The sequence below is a fragment of the Equus caballus genome, chromosome 6 (genome assembly GCF_041296265.1).
Source record: "Equus caballus isolate H_3958 breed thoroughbred chromosome 6, TB-T2T, whole genome shotgun sequence".
In the NCBI taxonomy this organism is placed as follows: domain Eukaryota; kingdom Metazoa; phylum Chordata; class Mammalia; order Perissodactyla; family Equidae; genus Equus; species Equus caballus.
The window spans coordinates 8,751,960-8,764,261 of NC_091689.1; the positions used below are offsets into that span (position 1 = coordinate 8,751,960).

The 12,302-nt window shown below is 48.4% G+C and overlaps 1 protein-coding gene across 8 annotated transcripts; it reads left to right on the plus strand.

The window, feature by feature from the left end:
* The first annotated feature begins 9,219 nt into the window (after positions 1-9,219).
* Positions 9,220-12,181, plus strand: ZFAND2B (zinc finger AN1-type containing 2B). Of its 8 annotated transcripts, none has more exons than XM_023642389.2 (10): positions 9,220-9,318; positions 9,442-9,514; positions 9,794-9,888; positions 10,115-10,246; positions 10,377-10,528; positions 10,783-10,875; positions 10,951-11,011; positions 11,097-11,164; positions 11,491-11,563; positions 11,784-12,181. In XM_023642389.2, the coding sequence occupies exons 2-10, from the start codon at positions 9,460-9,462 to the stop codon at positions 11,826-11,828; spliced, it is 774 nt and encodes a 257-aa protein (XP_023498157.1). In that variant the 5' UTR covers positions 9,220-9,318; positions 9,442-9,459; the 3' UTR covers positions 11,829-12,181. The 8 variants fall into 8 exon arrangements, with proteins under 8 accessions (XP_023498157.1, XP_023498158.1, XP_070125412.1 ...); XM_023642390.2 differs by having other exon boundaries at positions 9,233-9,318; positions 9,439-9,514; XM_070269311.1 differs by having other exon boundaries at positions 9,239-9,318; positions 9,439-9,514; positions 11,888-12,181.
* The last annotated feature ends 121 nt before the right edge of the window (positions 12,182-12,302 follow it).

Below are 12,302 nucleotides of genomic sequence, written 5' to 3' on the forward strand. Positions count from 1 at the left end.
GGTCTTCCCCTCAAATCCTGGTTTGCTCCTTCATATTTGAGCAGAAGCTCTTAAAGTCCAATTGAATGGTCTCTAGACACAGGTGGGACTCATTGGTTGGCATCTTCCCTGTAGGGTAATTTGGCAGAGACAATCATTTTGTTGGGAACCCCAAATGCCAATATCCATGGATGTTTTCTCTCAGGCTGGTTGTTCCCCTCGAGAAGAATCCTGCCGTCTCCAGCCCAGGGAGCATAAACTCGGCTACCAGGGCTCCAGCAGCCAGATGACACAAGGCTGTGCTTCCTCCTCCTCTCCACCTTCAGCTGCGTCTGGTGACCCTAAGCCCAGAGTCCCTCCGGTTCACTCCCTGGAGAGTACACCTCCTGCCTTCTGCCGGGGTGAGAGAAGGGCAGTCACCTGGCTGCCCAGGTTAGAGGAAGGAGTCTGGGAATCTAACTGCTCCTTCTATAGATTTTAAGTTCACCCTTCTGTTTGCAGCCCCGTCCTCCCATTCCACCTTCAGAGGTACTTGTTTCTTCCATCCTGAGCCTTTCCAAGCATCTGTGGTCCAACCTGGCTTGCTCCTTGTTGTTTACCACTTAGGTTTCAGCTTTCTCAGATCCCCAGTCATCTCTCTCCCTTTAGCTTTCCATTTTCCAAAGCATTTTTGTCATATCTCCTTGTATTCTTTCTTCTTCTGTTCTCTTTATTTTTTGTGGTTATTTTAGTGGAGTTTGAGAAGGGAGCAAACATAAAATGAGTGTGTTCGATCTCCATATTGAACAGCAAGTCCCTTTCCACCCTCCTAGCCTCTTGGGCGCTCAACCTCCTCTGTGTTCTACTTGGAAGGATAATCTGGAACATTTCCAGCGCTCTTGCCATGCCCTTCCTGTGGCTGGAACACCTGCGGCATCTTGTCTGCCTAGAGAACTCTCACTATCCCTCCCAGCCTCACTCCTGGGCATTACTGGCTCCCTTCTCTGTGTTCCCTTGGCCTCTATACATCCATTACAGTGTGGTTTGCAAACTGGGAGTCATGAAACTAGTGGGTCATGAAATCAATTTTGTGGACCTTAAATAGCATTTATTTTACATTTATATATATACTGCGGTGAGAATAAGATATATTTCTCACTGTGAGTCAAGGCTGAATAAGTTTGAAAGCCACTATATTAGGCCACTTTTCACTTTGAATTAGTTGTTTATGTGTCATCAGGACTAGACATTGAACAACTTGAGGGGAGAGAACACACTCTATTCACCCTCTCTGTGCCCAGGCACTAGCGTAAGATCTGACAAGGCTTGGTTCATGTTTAGCAAATTGAACCAAATATATATGGAATCACTGTGTAACCTGTGAAGTCATACGAATTTGAACTATGTGTCCAAACTAGGAGTCTATAATTAGGTCACAGGAGAGCCAGGACAAGTGACTGAGTATTGTCACAGAGATTGCATATCACACACCTGCGAGAGCAAGGCAGACCTCAGTGAAGGCAGAGCCGTGCTTGTCTCCTGAGACCTGAAGCCAGCTCCAGAGAAAGAACTTCCCCACCCTGGTCATCTCACTCAGATATTGAAATACCTTGCTCTGATGGGGTGTTCAGTTATGGATAACCCACAGAGAGATTTGGGGTTTTCCACTATCCCTCTGAGAAAACCACCACTTAAATTCCTCTTCCCAGTTGTTAAAGAGGTTATAGAGTAGAATTTGGGAAGGCTGTGTTGCACAATGAAAGAACAAGGGACTTAAGGCAATACAAAAATCTGAGTCCAGATCCCATTTCTGTAAGCAAGCAACTGAATCTCTCTCCATCTCAGTTTTCTTCTCTGCAAAATGGGAATAGATAGTATCTACTTCAAAAGGTTTTCATGAGGGATTAAATAAACTAAGACATGAGTAGGAGCAGGACAGGACAGTTAACAAAACAGTTTTTTCTTTCTCTTTCTGTGTGCACTGTGTCTCATAGCATTGATTGGGGGGGAGAAAAACCACTAAACAAACATCCGAGTAGAACTGGGCCCAAGATGCCCTTGCTGGCATCCTTGCTGCTTCAAACCTGCTGATGCTGAAATAAGAGGTGTCTGGCCGTGATTGCACCTGCTAATTTGTAGAGGAGCCGATTTCTGCTGTTCCAATGAGAGGCTGCTGCTCAGTTACCCACTGCTAAAGCCCAAAGCTGCTCAGCAGGTCTGCGTAGACTTTCTTGGTCTACAATAAGAGAGACTAGAGAATGCTCAATTGTTAATTGGTATCTTCTGACACAGCTCGTTCAAGGTGGAAAATGTTATTGGATTTCTCTTGGTGTTCTCCTTAATCCATTATTCAGGAAGTAGGAAACCTACATCCAAACTGTGTATGAGGGAGTGGTGACTTGGGTCGTTTGTCACCCTTTTTAACTTTTGGGAAGCTCCTGGGCTGTTGATCCACACAGGACTATAACCCATCAGTCAGGAAATGTTTTGTGTGAGAAAAGAGAGACTGTGAGGGCTTCACTCTCTCTAGTGGTCCGGGGGTCTCTGAGGCAAGCCTGTTACGGCAGTTCAAACGTTCTGGCTCATGCTCAAGAGACAGCTCCAAAGACTATTTTTATGGTGCTCTAAGCCTTTGGTCATCTGAGCATCCGTGGAGTGGGCGTGGGGAGAGAGGCAGTATTTATCTTTGTTTAGTCTGCTCCAGACAAGGTTCCCCAAACTGGAAGCCTACAATTCTAAAGCCACAGATGAATGTAGAGAGAGAAAAAAATGAATAAATAAAATTCTTGAAACTAAATGATTATGGTTTCACATGAAAAGAATGATTTAAAATCTGACAGTTGTATATTAAGACAAAATCAAAGCATTTATAAAGCCCTGAAGGTAATTTAAAATTAAAAACAAGTAAACAGAATATTAATGCACAGAATATAATATAACTATATCAGGAATCTTTCCAGAGCTGTGAGGGGAGGGTCCCTAAGGCTGATTGGGGAGCTCGGCAATCCTGCCACTGCTACTACCACAGTCACCACCTTGTGTAGACAAGACAGCAGCAAAAAGTTCCAACTGGGTGAATCAAATGCTCATTTTTATTAAAATGAGCCACAACAGGTGTATCACAAAGGAAACTTTGGGTTGAAAATGCAGAAAAACTTGCTAATAAGGACGTTTACTCTCTCACATAACAAGAGGCCAGATGTGGTGTGCGAGGTTGGTTAATTCATCAGTGACCCTGGATCTTTTTCATCTTTCTTCTCTGCCATCGTCAGCATGTTGGTTTGTCTTCTCTGCTTGGCTCCACTCATGGTCACAAAATGGCTGCCTGAATGCTGGATGTCACAGGTAATGTCTAGAGCAGAAATAAATTCTCATCCAAATAGACAGTATGTGTGTATAAAGGTTTTATTTAAATCATAAATGAGGAAACTGGTAAAGAAAATAAAAAGTTGTTTCTCTGAGTGTTTTCAGGAAAGAAATATATATATCAATAAGTGAAAAAAATTACTAAGTTAGATACAAAGCTGATCAACATTTCACAGGGCTAAAAATAACGCCTTTGGGGTTAATGTTTCTTCAAGGCTACACAAAAAACAACACCTTATCAATTTCTACAGGTTCACGTTACAGAACTGTAAACTCTGTGCTTTTATCAGTTGTAGACTGGTAGTCGAAAATACTGTGACAACAGTTCTATTCCCAAGAGTATCAGATGAAGGTCAAATAGGGCTTATTAGAAAAACTCTGGCATTATATATATATATATATTTTTTTTTTTTAAGATTTTATTTTTTTCCTTTTTCTCCCCAAAGCCCCAGGTACATAGTTGTATATTCTTCGTTGTGCGTCCTTCTAGTTGTGGCATGTGGGACGCTGCCTCAGCGTGGTTTGATGAGCAGTGCCATGTCCGTGCCCAGGATTCGAACCAACAAAACACTGGGCCGCCCGCAGCAGAGCGCACAAACTTAACCACTCGGCCACGGGGCCAGCCCCTGGCATTATATTTTCAAAAAAAGGAGTGATCATCATTTTGTGTTTTTTAAAGTTTGGGATAAATTTTTCTTTCAGATAAAAATTGTTTTTACATGCCTTAACGAAGAGGAATGAGGGCAGTTTAACCGGCTTAGAGCAGGTTTTTCAAACTGAAGTTTGCAACCCACTAAAGGGATGGTGGTGTGGAAATCAATGTAGTGTATGGCAAGCAGCATTTTAAAAAAATGAAATAGAACAATATCAGAGTGTATCAACCATACTAAGGTCAAGTATCAGTTTTGTGTCTCTTTGCGTGTGTACATGTGTGTGTATGTTGAGTTACAAAACATAGTTCCTCACGTGGGTAATGTTTAAAAAGTTTGAAAAACACTGACTTAGACCATTTAAGACTCATCCTGGGAGCTGCAAAGGGACACAAGCAAAACACAACCGCTCGGAAAAGAAGGATTAAAATCAGGGTTTTGTCCTCAAGGAGGCAGCTGGGGAATGACAGTTGGGTAGACAACCAGCAGAGTGGGCTACAACAGGAGACTGACCGAGCGCTGCTCAATCCTGTTGTTCTCATCCACACACCCCATGAGCTAAGAAAAAGACCCTGCACACTCTTGGCTGCCGTGTGACTTTAAGTGACCCACCCACCACCTGCTTCATTACTTCAAGCTCAGGAGGGTCCAAATATCATAAAAGTCATCCTTTATTTCCCTTCGTGACATTAGTTGTCTCCCAAATATCTGTTTTCCTTCACTAACATAATAATTGAAATTTTATCTGGGCACATGGCCACCCAGTTAAGGACTACATTTCCCAGCTTCCCTGGCACTAGGGATAATCATGTGACTAAGTGTTGGCGGGTGTATTGTGCACAGAAGTGATGTATGCAAATTCAGGGTCATGCCGTTAAATAGCGGCGGTATGCCCTCCTTTTCCTCTCCCACCTTCTGCTGCCTGGAACGAGGACTCATTTGGGACCGCGTGGACAAAGGCAGCACCATAGGGATGGTGGAGCAACAAAATAGGAGGTGTCTAGGTCCCTGACTTGCTGTCGTACCAGCCCTGGATTATTACATAAACAAGAAATTAAACTTCTTTCTTGTTTATGCCACTGTTATTTTGAGTCCCTGTTATGGCAGCTTAACCTATATCCTAATTCATACCCTCGTCTTATGCATTATTAGTAGAAAATGGTTGGAGTGTGAAGGGCTAAGGTACACAGAAGTTTGGCACATCTGATTTTAAGGAGTGTGGACTCGAAACCATACTCTCAGACAGTGACTGTTTGCCTTCATGTCTGGGCTCCAAAACCCAGTGGGCTGAGGATTAGATGGAAGGTCAGAGAAGAACAATTCTTGCCCACAACATGTGCTGCTTAGATTAAACCATATGATACTGTTATTTTTTTAAAGTAACAAAAAAAAAGTGATATATTAGCAATTTCATAAATTTGAATCTAATAAAACTGATGCTGGATTTCACAGATATGGATTATGGAATTCACAAGCAGTAAGCTCTTCAACAACTGTCCTTTCTAAAGGGCCTAGGCCAAAACCTGAATCCCCATGGCAGAGGTCCCTTAAGTGCACACCTGGGCCAAGAGTCTCCCGCTTGTCATTAGACTGACTTCAGGCTGTGACCAGAGATTCTGACAAAGCCTTGAGAAATATCCTGAATCTAATGGGATGACTTATAACTATCTTAACAGGGACAAAATGAAACCAATAAAGCAATGGCAGTTAGCCGCAGTCTTGCTGGGGGCTGTAGACTCGGGGAGGAGGCAAAAGAGTCAGGTGAGGATGAAACCCAGGGGTGTGAGCCGCAAGACCAATCTCTTTCTCTGGAGCTCACTGTGTCCCAACAGTGAGGGGATTGCAGGTGACCATCTCTTTTCCTGTCCCTCAGTCAGCATGACAGTCTCGTACAAGGGCAGATAGCCGTCCCTTAGCTTATATGTTACAGGCCCAATGGTGTTATGAACACTAGTTCTTTTGGCTTTGATTCCAAATTCCCAGGAATCAATCTGATTGGACATATATTTTAGATGCTCCTGGTGCCCCACGCCACCTCTCCTTGGCCCATCTCTGACTTCAGCGGCCGCTGTAGTAGACAGTTCTTATGAGCCCTGAAGGCTTCCCACCTTTATTAAAGCCCAGCCTCAGTATCTCTGCCTTGGGGCTTTCCCCAAAGCTGTCATTTATTTATTTTCATCAGGGTAACACTGAATTATAACATTATATAAATTTCAGGCGTACATCATTACATCTCGATTTCTGTGTAGACTATATTATGGTCACCACTCAAAGATCAATTACCATCTGTCACTGTACACATGCGCCCTTTTGTTCCTTTCTCCCTCCCTGCTTCCCCTCTGGTAACCACCAATCTAATCTCTATATCTATGTGTTTGTTTGTTGTTGTTTATCTTCCACTTATGAATATCCCCAAAGCCTACGGAGCTCAATCAACTTGCACACAGTGCGGTTGGCTGTGTAAGACGGGTATGAGGGAGTTACCGCCCCCAGCAGCAACTCCCAACTTATGAAAGACAGCCTCCTGTCCTTTAGAGGGACAACTCTGAGGGGCTTTCTATATGCTTCCTCCAAGGGTTCTCAGTGGAATCGAGCTCCTATTACCTCAGTGGTAACAATAAACACTCTTTATCGGTTTTCCTGCCTTCCCTGTCTCCCTTCTTCCTACTCTCTTACTCTGGCTAGGATTACCTCCCATATAAATTAGTTGTACCCAAATCTTTGTCCCATGCTATGCTTTTGGTGGACCACAAGCTTAGATATCCAATATGGGTCAGATGACCACTCCCAGACCAATTATAGTTGCCAGGGGCAGAAACACCCCAGGGCATGAGGGTGGGTTGAGGGAAGCAGCTGCTGGAATTTCCCTGAAGGACTGGCCAAAGGTGTTCCATACACTAACAGAATATTTGGCTGAACTTTTGCATAGAGGTAGGTCAAGGTATTTCTTGCAGACAAGGTCAGGATTTTTCCTTTAAAAATTGAGTACTTTATGATTGCTCTGGATGTAGAATTCTTTTCTGTTTTATCTTTCAGCAATATATTGGAAAGTTACTTATGTTAAAATCTCTCTTTCATATCTAACCTTTCTATCACACTCTCGTTAATTCTAAGCATTGCCCCCACCCTGGTTCAAGCCGTCATCATCTCGTGCCTGGAGAAAAGCAGCAGCCTCCTACTGGACTCGCTTCCAGTCTCACACTTCCTCCAATCTGTTCTCCACTCCGAAACCAGAGCGTCTTTCCCAAAATACGAATCTGAACATGTCCCTCCCCTGCTTAAAGCTATCTATAGTTTCTCATTATACAGTCATGTGTTGGTTAAAGACAGGGATACATTCTGAGAAATGTGTCGTTAGGTGATTTTGTCGTTGTGTAAACATCATAGAGCACACTTATACAAACCTAGATGGTGTAGCCTACTACACACCCACGCCATATGGTTCTAATTTTAAGAGACCACATCGTATGTGTGGTTCATCCTTGAGTGAAATGTCATTATGCAGCGCATGACTGGATTTATGTTTAAATTCTCAATACCAATGTGGCCCCCACTACCTGAGGTGACTTGGCTCCTGCTATCTCTCCAGCTTCATCTCCTGCCAAGCTGCCTCTTACACCCTAACATCCAGTGCCTCAAACTTTTTTAAAGCTCACCTAAAGGAGCTTGTTTCCTCTTATCTCCAAGTCTTCGTCTCTGCTGTTTCCTCTGCAGGAAAAACACCCCCTTCCTTTCTCCCTTGGCCTTCACTCAGCCAACATCTGATCACCTTTCAGGTTTTCACTTAAATAATACTTGTCGACCCCAGAGTGAGGGTACCTTAAATGTACTGCCATTTGCCCTGCACGTCCTCGTCTTTGCACGTATCATCCAGTGACAGGCACATGGGAGGACCCTCAATATATTGTTGTTAAATGAATAAAGGAAGGAATTGGAAGGGTTCTCTTGGGTTTTCTGGAAGGAGTGTCCAAGCCAGCTTGGTGATTTTCACTTTAGGGGGAGCTGACTCCCTTTCCCCAAGCCTGAGGCTCGCGCCCGGCCCATCAGAACATCACATACGCTGGCCGCAGGTCAGGGCTCGGCCAATGATCCAAGTCAAGGCAATCGGGCACAGGCAGAGCCAAGATCAGGCTTCCTGCCTGAGGAACCGGGATAACGGTTTTAATTTCCACTGGCCTTAGAGCTGTGAGGTTGTAACAAGCAGACACAGAGGGAAGCAGAGCCAAAAGTTGGAGAGGGAGAGGGAAGGGAAGAGTGAGAGGGAGGAGACTGGCTCCTCATTTCCAAGTGTAGCCTGGGTTCTCTCTCCATTTTGAAGGACACCGTTCCACTCTAAGCTTATTTCGCTGTTTACTTGTCTGAAGGCCCAAACTTACGGGAAGACAGAGTGCAACCAACCCCACGCCTGAGGGACCAGAGGCATGTGAGAAGCAAAATGTGCTGAAGCTGGAAGGTCGCAACCTGGGGCTCCCAGAGGAAGCAGGACATCAATCCAGTGACTCTCACGCTTCATTCAAGAAAGACATAATAAGAACTCAATATGCTTGGCTCATGTTTTTCAAAGTGTAGTACACAGATAATCTGTGTCAGAATTCTCTCAGGTGCTTCCTATTGAATCAGAAGCTCCAGGGCCCAGGAATCTGCATTTTGCTCACTCCGTAGGTGATTCAGATTCACACTGAAGTCTGAAAACTACACAGTTGTACGCACCGCGCTGGCTGCTAGGGACCTAACACAGAACAAGGTGGACGTCGTCCCTGGCTTCCCTGATTTATGGCTGGGGTTGGGGGGGGATGAAGGAACAGCGGATTACATTAGGGTGTGACGGTGCTAGGACAGAATCAGGGAGAACACAGCAGGTGCGCTTAGCTCACCCCGGGGAAGGTCCGGGAAGTCTTACAGAAAGGGCATCAAACCCAAACCCGGAGGACCTACAACTCTGGAGAGAAACCTGTACCTCAGAGAAACACGGGAGTCGGGAGGCCGCGGAGAGTCAGCGCAGCCGTGGCCGTGAACGAAAAGGCTACGGGGACGGGGGAGCGAGCAGCGGGCGAAGGACCGACCTCTGAAAGACCTCACGCCGCCCCAGCCCGCCTTCCCCGAGATATCTGTCCTCGCCTTCGCGGGCCCTGTCGCCCTTCGTGGAGCTACGCGCGCTGCCACCCACTCGCCCGGGACGGCAGTGGCTCCCTCATCGGGCAGGGCCGGAGGGGGCGGGGCTCGGCCGCGGGGCGCTCCGCCCGGAGACTGCGCGGCGCGGGCCCGCCCTGCGCGGTGACGTCAGCGCGCCCGCGCGCGCCGCGGGAGGAGTGGGAGCCGCGGGCCGCCAGGCGCGGAAGCTCGGGTAACCAAGGCTGGGAGGGGGAGAGGAAGCGGCGGGGCAGGGAATCCCCCAGAGCGCAGGGTCGGCGTCCGGACCCGCAGCGGGAGCCCCAGAGACGCTCAGCATCGCCTCCTCTCCCAGCAGGCCCCACCCGGCCCGGCGATGGAGTTTCCGGACCTCGGGGCTCACTGTTCCGAGCCGAGCTGTCAGCGCTTGGGTGAGGGGCGGGGCGTGCGGGGGGCGGGGCCGGCGGAGAGGGTCTCGAACTGCAGGTGGGCGGAAAGGTGGGCTCGGGGGCTGAAAGTGCGGCAGAAGGCCGGGGCTCGAAGTTGAGGGCAGAGGCTCAGGGGGCGTGGCTAAGGAGATAGTGGATCAGGGCAAGGGTGCAGTTTGCTGTAAACAGGGTGACGTTTTCCTTCCCCTGAGTGGAAGGCTGGGGTGAGCGGGAACGACGTCGAGGTCCCGCTGGACCTGCAATCCGACCCACTCCCTGCAGATTTTCTGCCGCTTAAGTGCGACGCCTGCTCGGGCATCTTCTGCGCAGACCATGTGGCGTACGCCCAGCATCACTGTGGATCTGCTTACCAAAAGGTGAGGGGGCGGTCTGAGGGTGAAAGGGGGCGGCTGGAGGATGCATGCAGAATCTCCGGAATCCCTCTGCCTCCCGTTTCCTCTCCTTTGTTGTCTCTCTGAGGCTCAGTGCTGGGAACGTTGTTTCCTTATGCGTTTATGGGGGGCGTATCCAGGTTCTTTAAGGACCAGAGCTTTGGTTGGACTGGGAGTGGGCCACAGGCTGACCCCTGCTCCTTTACTGTAGGACATCCAGGTACCTGTATGCCCACTCTGTAATGTGCCTGTGCCTGTGGCCAGAGGGGAGCCCCCTGACCGCGCTGTGGGGGAGCACATTGACCGAGACTGTCGCTCTGATCCAGCACAGCAAAAACGTAAGGTAAGCGTTGGAGGGGTTAGCCATGACCAGCTGGGACTAGGGATGCCTGGAAACCTGAACAGCTGTTAGGATGGGGTTGGAGAAGGGGGTCAGAGTCTCAGCCGAGACAAACCTTCCCACTCCACCTCAGATCTTCACCAATAAGTGTGAACGCCCTGGCTGCCGGCAGCGTGAAATGATGAAACTGACCTGTGAACGCTGTGGCCGAAATTTCTGCATCAAACACCGGCACCCACTGGACCATGACTGCTCTGGGGAGGGGCACCCAACCAGCAGGGCAGGGTAATTGCAACCAAGTCCTCTACTTGCCTTTGGGATCATCTCATCCTTTTGGAACTGACTTAACCTCTATCATGACAAGTTGGGAAGCGACAACCCTGGCTCCTTGGCTAGGGGAGTCTTTTAGCTTCCTTTTCGAGTGCGTATTTTCCAGACTGTATGGAAGAACTCCCCTTCTGACTTCCTGGGTAAGGCCTGGGAGGAGCATGGAAGCTGGCTGTTCTGGGAGGCATGCCAAGAGTGTCTCTTCCCTACAGACTTGCTGCCATCTCCAGAGCACAGGGTCTGGCTTCTACAAGCACCGTCCCCAGCCCAAGCCGGACTTTGCCTTCATCTACCTCTCCCAGCAGGTAGGCCTGGCCCTTTCCCCTCTCCCTTTTTTCCCTTCGCATCTCTAACCGCAGCCTCTTGAACGTCTGCCATAGAGCCAGAGCGCAGTCTCCGTCACAGACAGCCCCTCCAGTGATCGCTTTGCAGAGTGGCTTGGTGAGTTGAGCAGAGGTCAGATGCACAGAAGCAAACCCACGGAGAGTAAAGTCCAAGGCAACTAGTCTTCTTTGTCCTTTTACAGAGTGAGGATGAGGCTCTGCAGCGAGCCCTGGAACTGTCCCTGGCAGAGACCAAACCCCAGAGCCCAAGGTACCTACTTTCTAGTGAGAGAGGGTGGGATGTGGGCAAGGGCTCAGTCTGGAGGGAAGTAGGTGAGACCATTCCAACCTGAAGCAGGATAATAGTTAGGAACTTGGGCTCAAAATTAGGCTTATGAACTATATGAGCTTTGACAAGTTCCTTAACTCATCAGGGTCTTGATTTCCTCTATAAAATGGGACAGTACTCATTAGCTACCTTACAGGGTTGGATGGAGATTGAGGTAATACTCAGAAGTGCCGGGCACAGTGGTGCCTAACAGATCAGGTGTTCACATTTTAGATACTGTCTCAACTTAATCTGTTCCTCCCTCCCAGTTCTCAGGAGGAAGAAGACTTAGCTTTAGCACAAGCACTGTCAGCCAGTGAGGCAGAATACCGGCAGCAGCAGGTATGAGGACTGGGTGGAGTTGGGGTGCTGCACTGGAGGGAGTAAGGAGTTTGGCGGGGGGTTCCTTCCAGTCGGTAGAGTTTTGGAATGGTGCTTGTCCTTTTGTTTTCAGTATGACTGCAGCTCATGCTGAGCTCTGAAGTGAGGACTGTGCCCTCATTTTCTTGATGTTGCACCCTGTCTTCCTCTCCTTCCCCTCCTTCCCCTCTCCTTGCTCCAGGCTCAAAGCCGCAGCTTGAAGCCGTCCAACTGCAACCTGTGCTAGGGCCTTGGGCTTGGGGAGGGAGGCTCAGCTGAGGAGGACTGTGGCCCCCACACCTCTAGGGTACACAGGGAGAGGAGGCCCAGAGCAGCTTGGAGTGAAGAGCGATGTGGAGGCCGCCTCCAGGGAGCATCAGGAAAAACAGCTTGTGGAGCTGAGCCTACAGAAGGCCCTGCTGGCTCTCCAGCTGCATGGGAGAGAGCATGAACTGTTCCCTGGTTGGGCCCTCCGAGGATGCTGGCCAGGCCCTGCTCCGTGTACTACGTCATGTCATCTCCCTTACACTGGAGCTGCCCCCATGTGGCAGGGGCAGGGAGGGGCCTGGAAGGAATAAAGGATCTTGGCAGTCAATAAGACATGCAAGTGGTATGTTTCTTTCTCCCTTCCAACCAGAAACAGAAGATCCTGTCAAGAATGTTCACCTTGACCTAAGGGGAGAGGCCCATAGCAACATCTCACACCACAAAGTCACAGTGA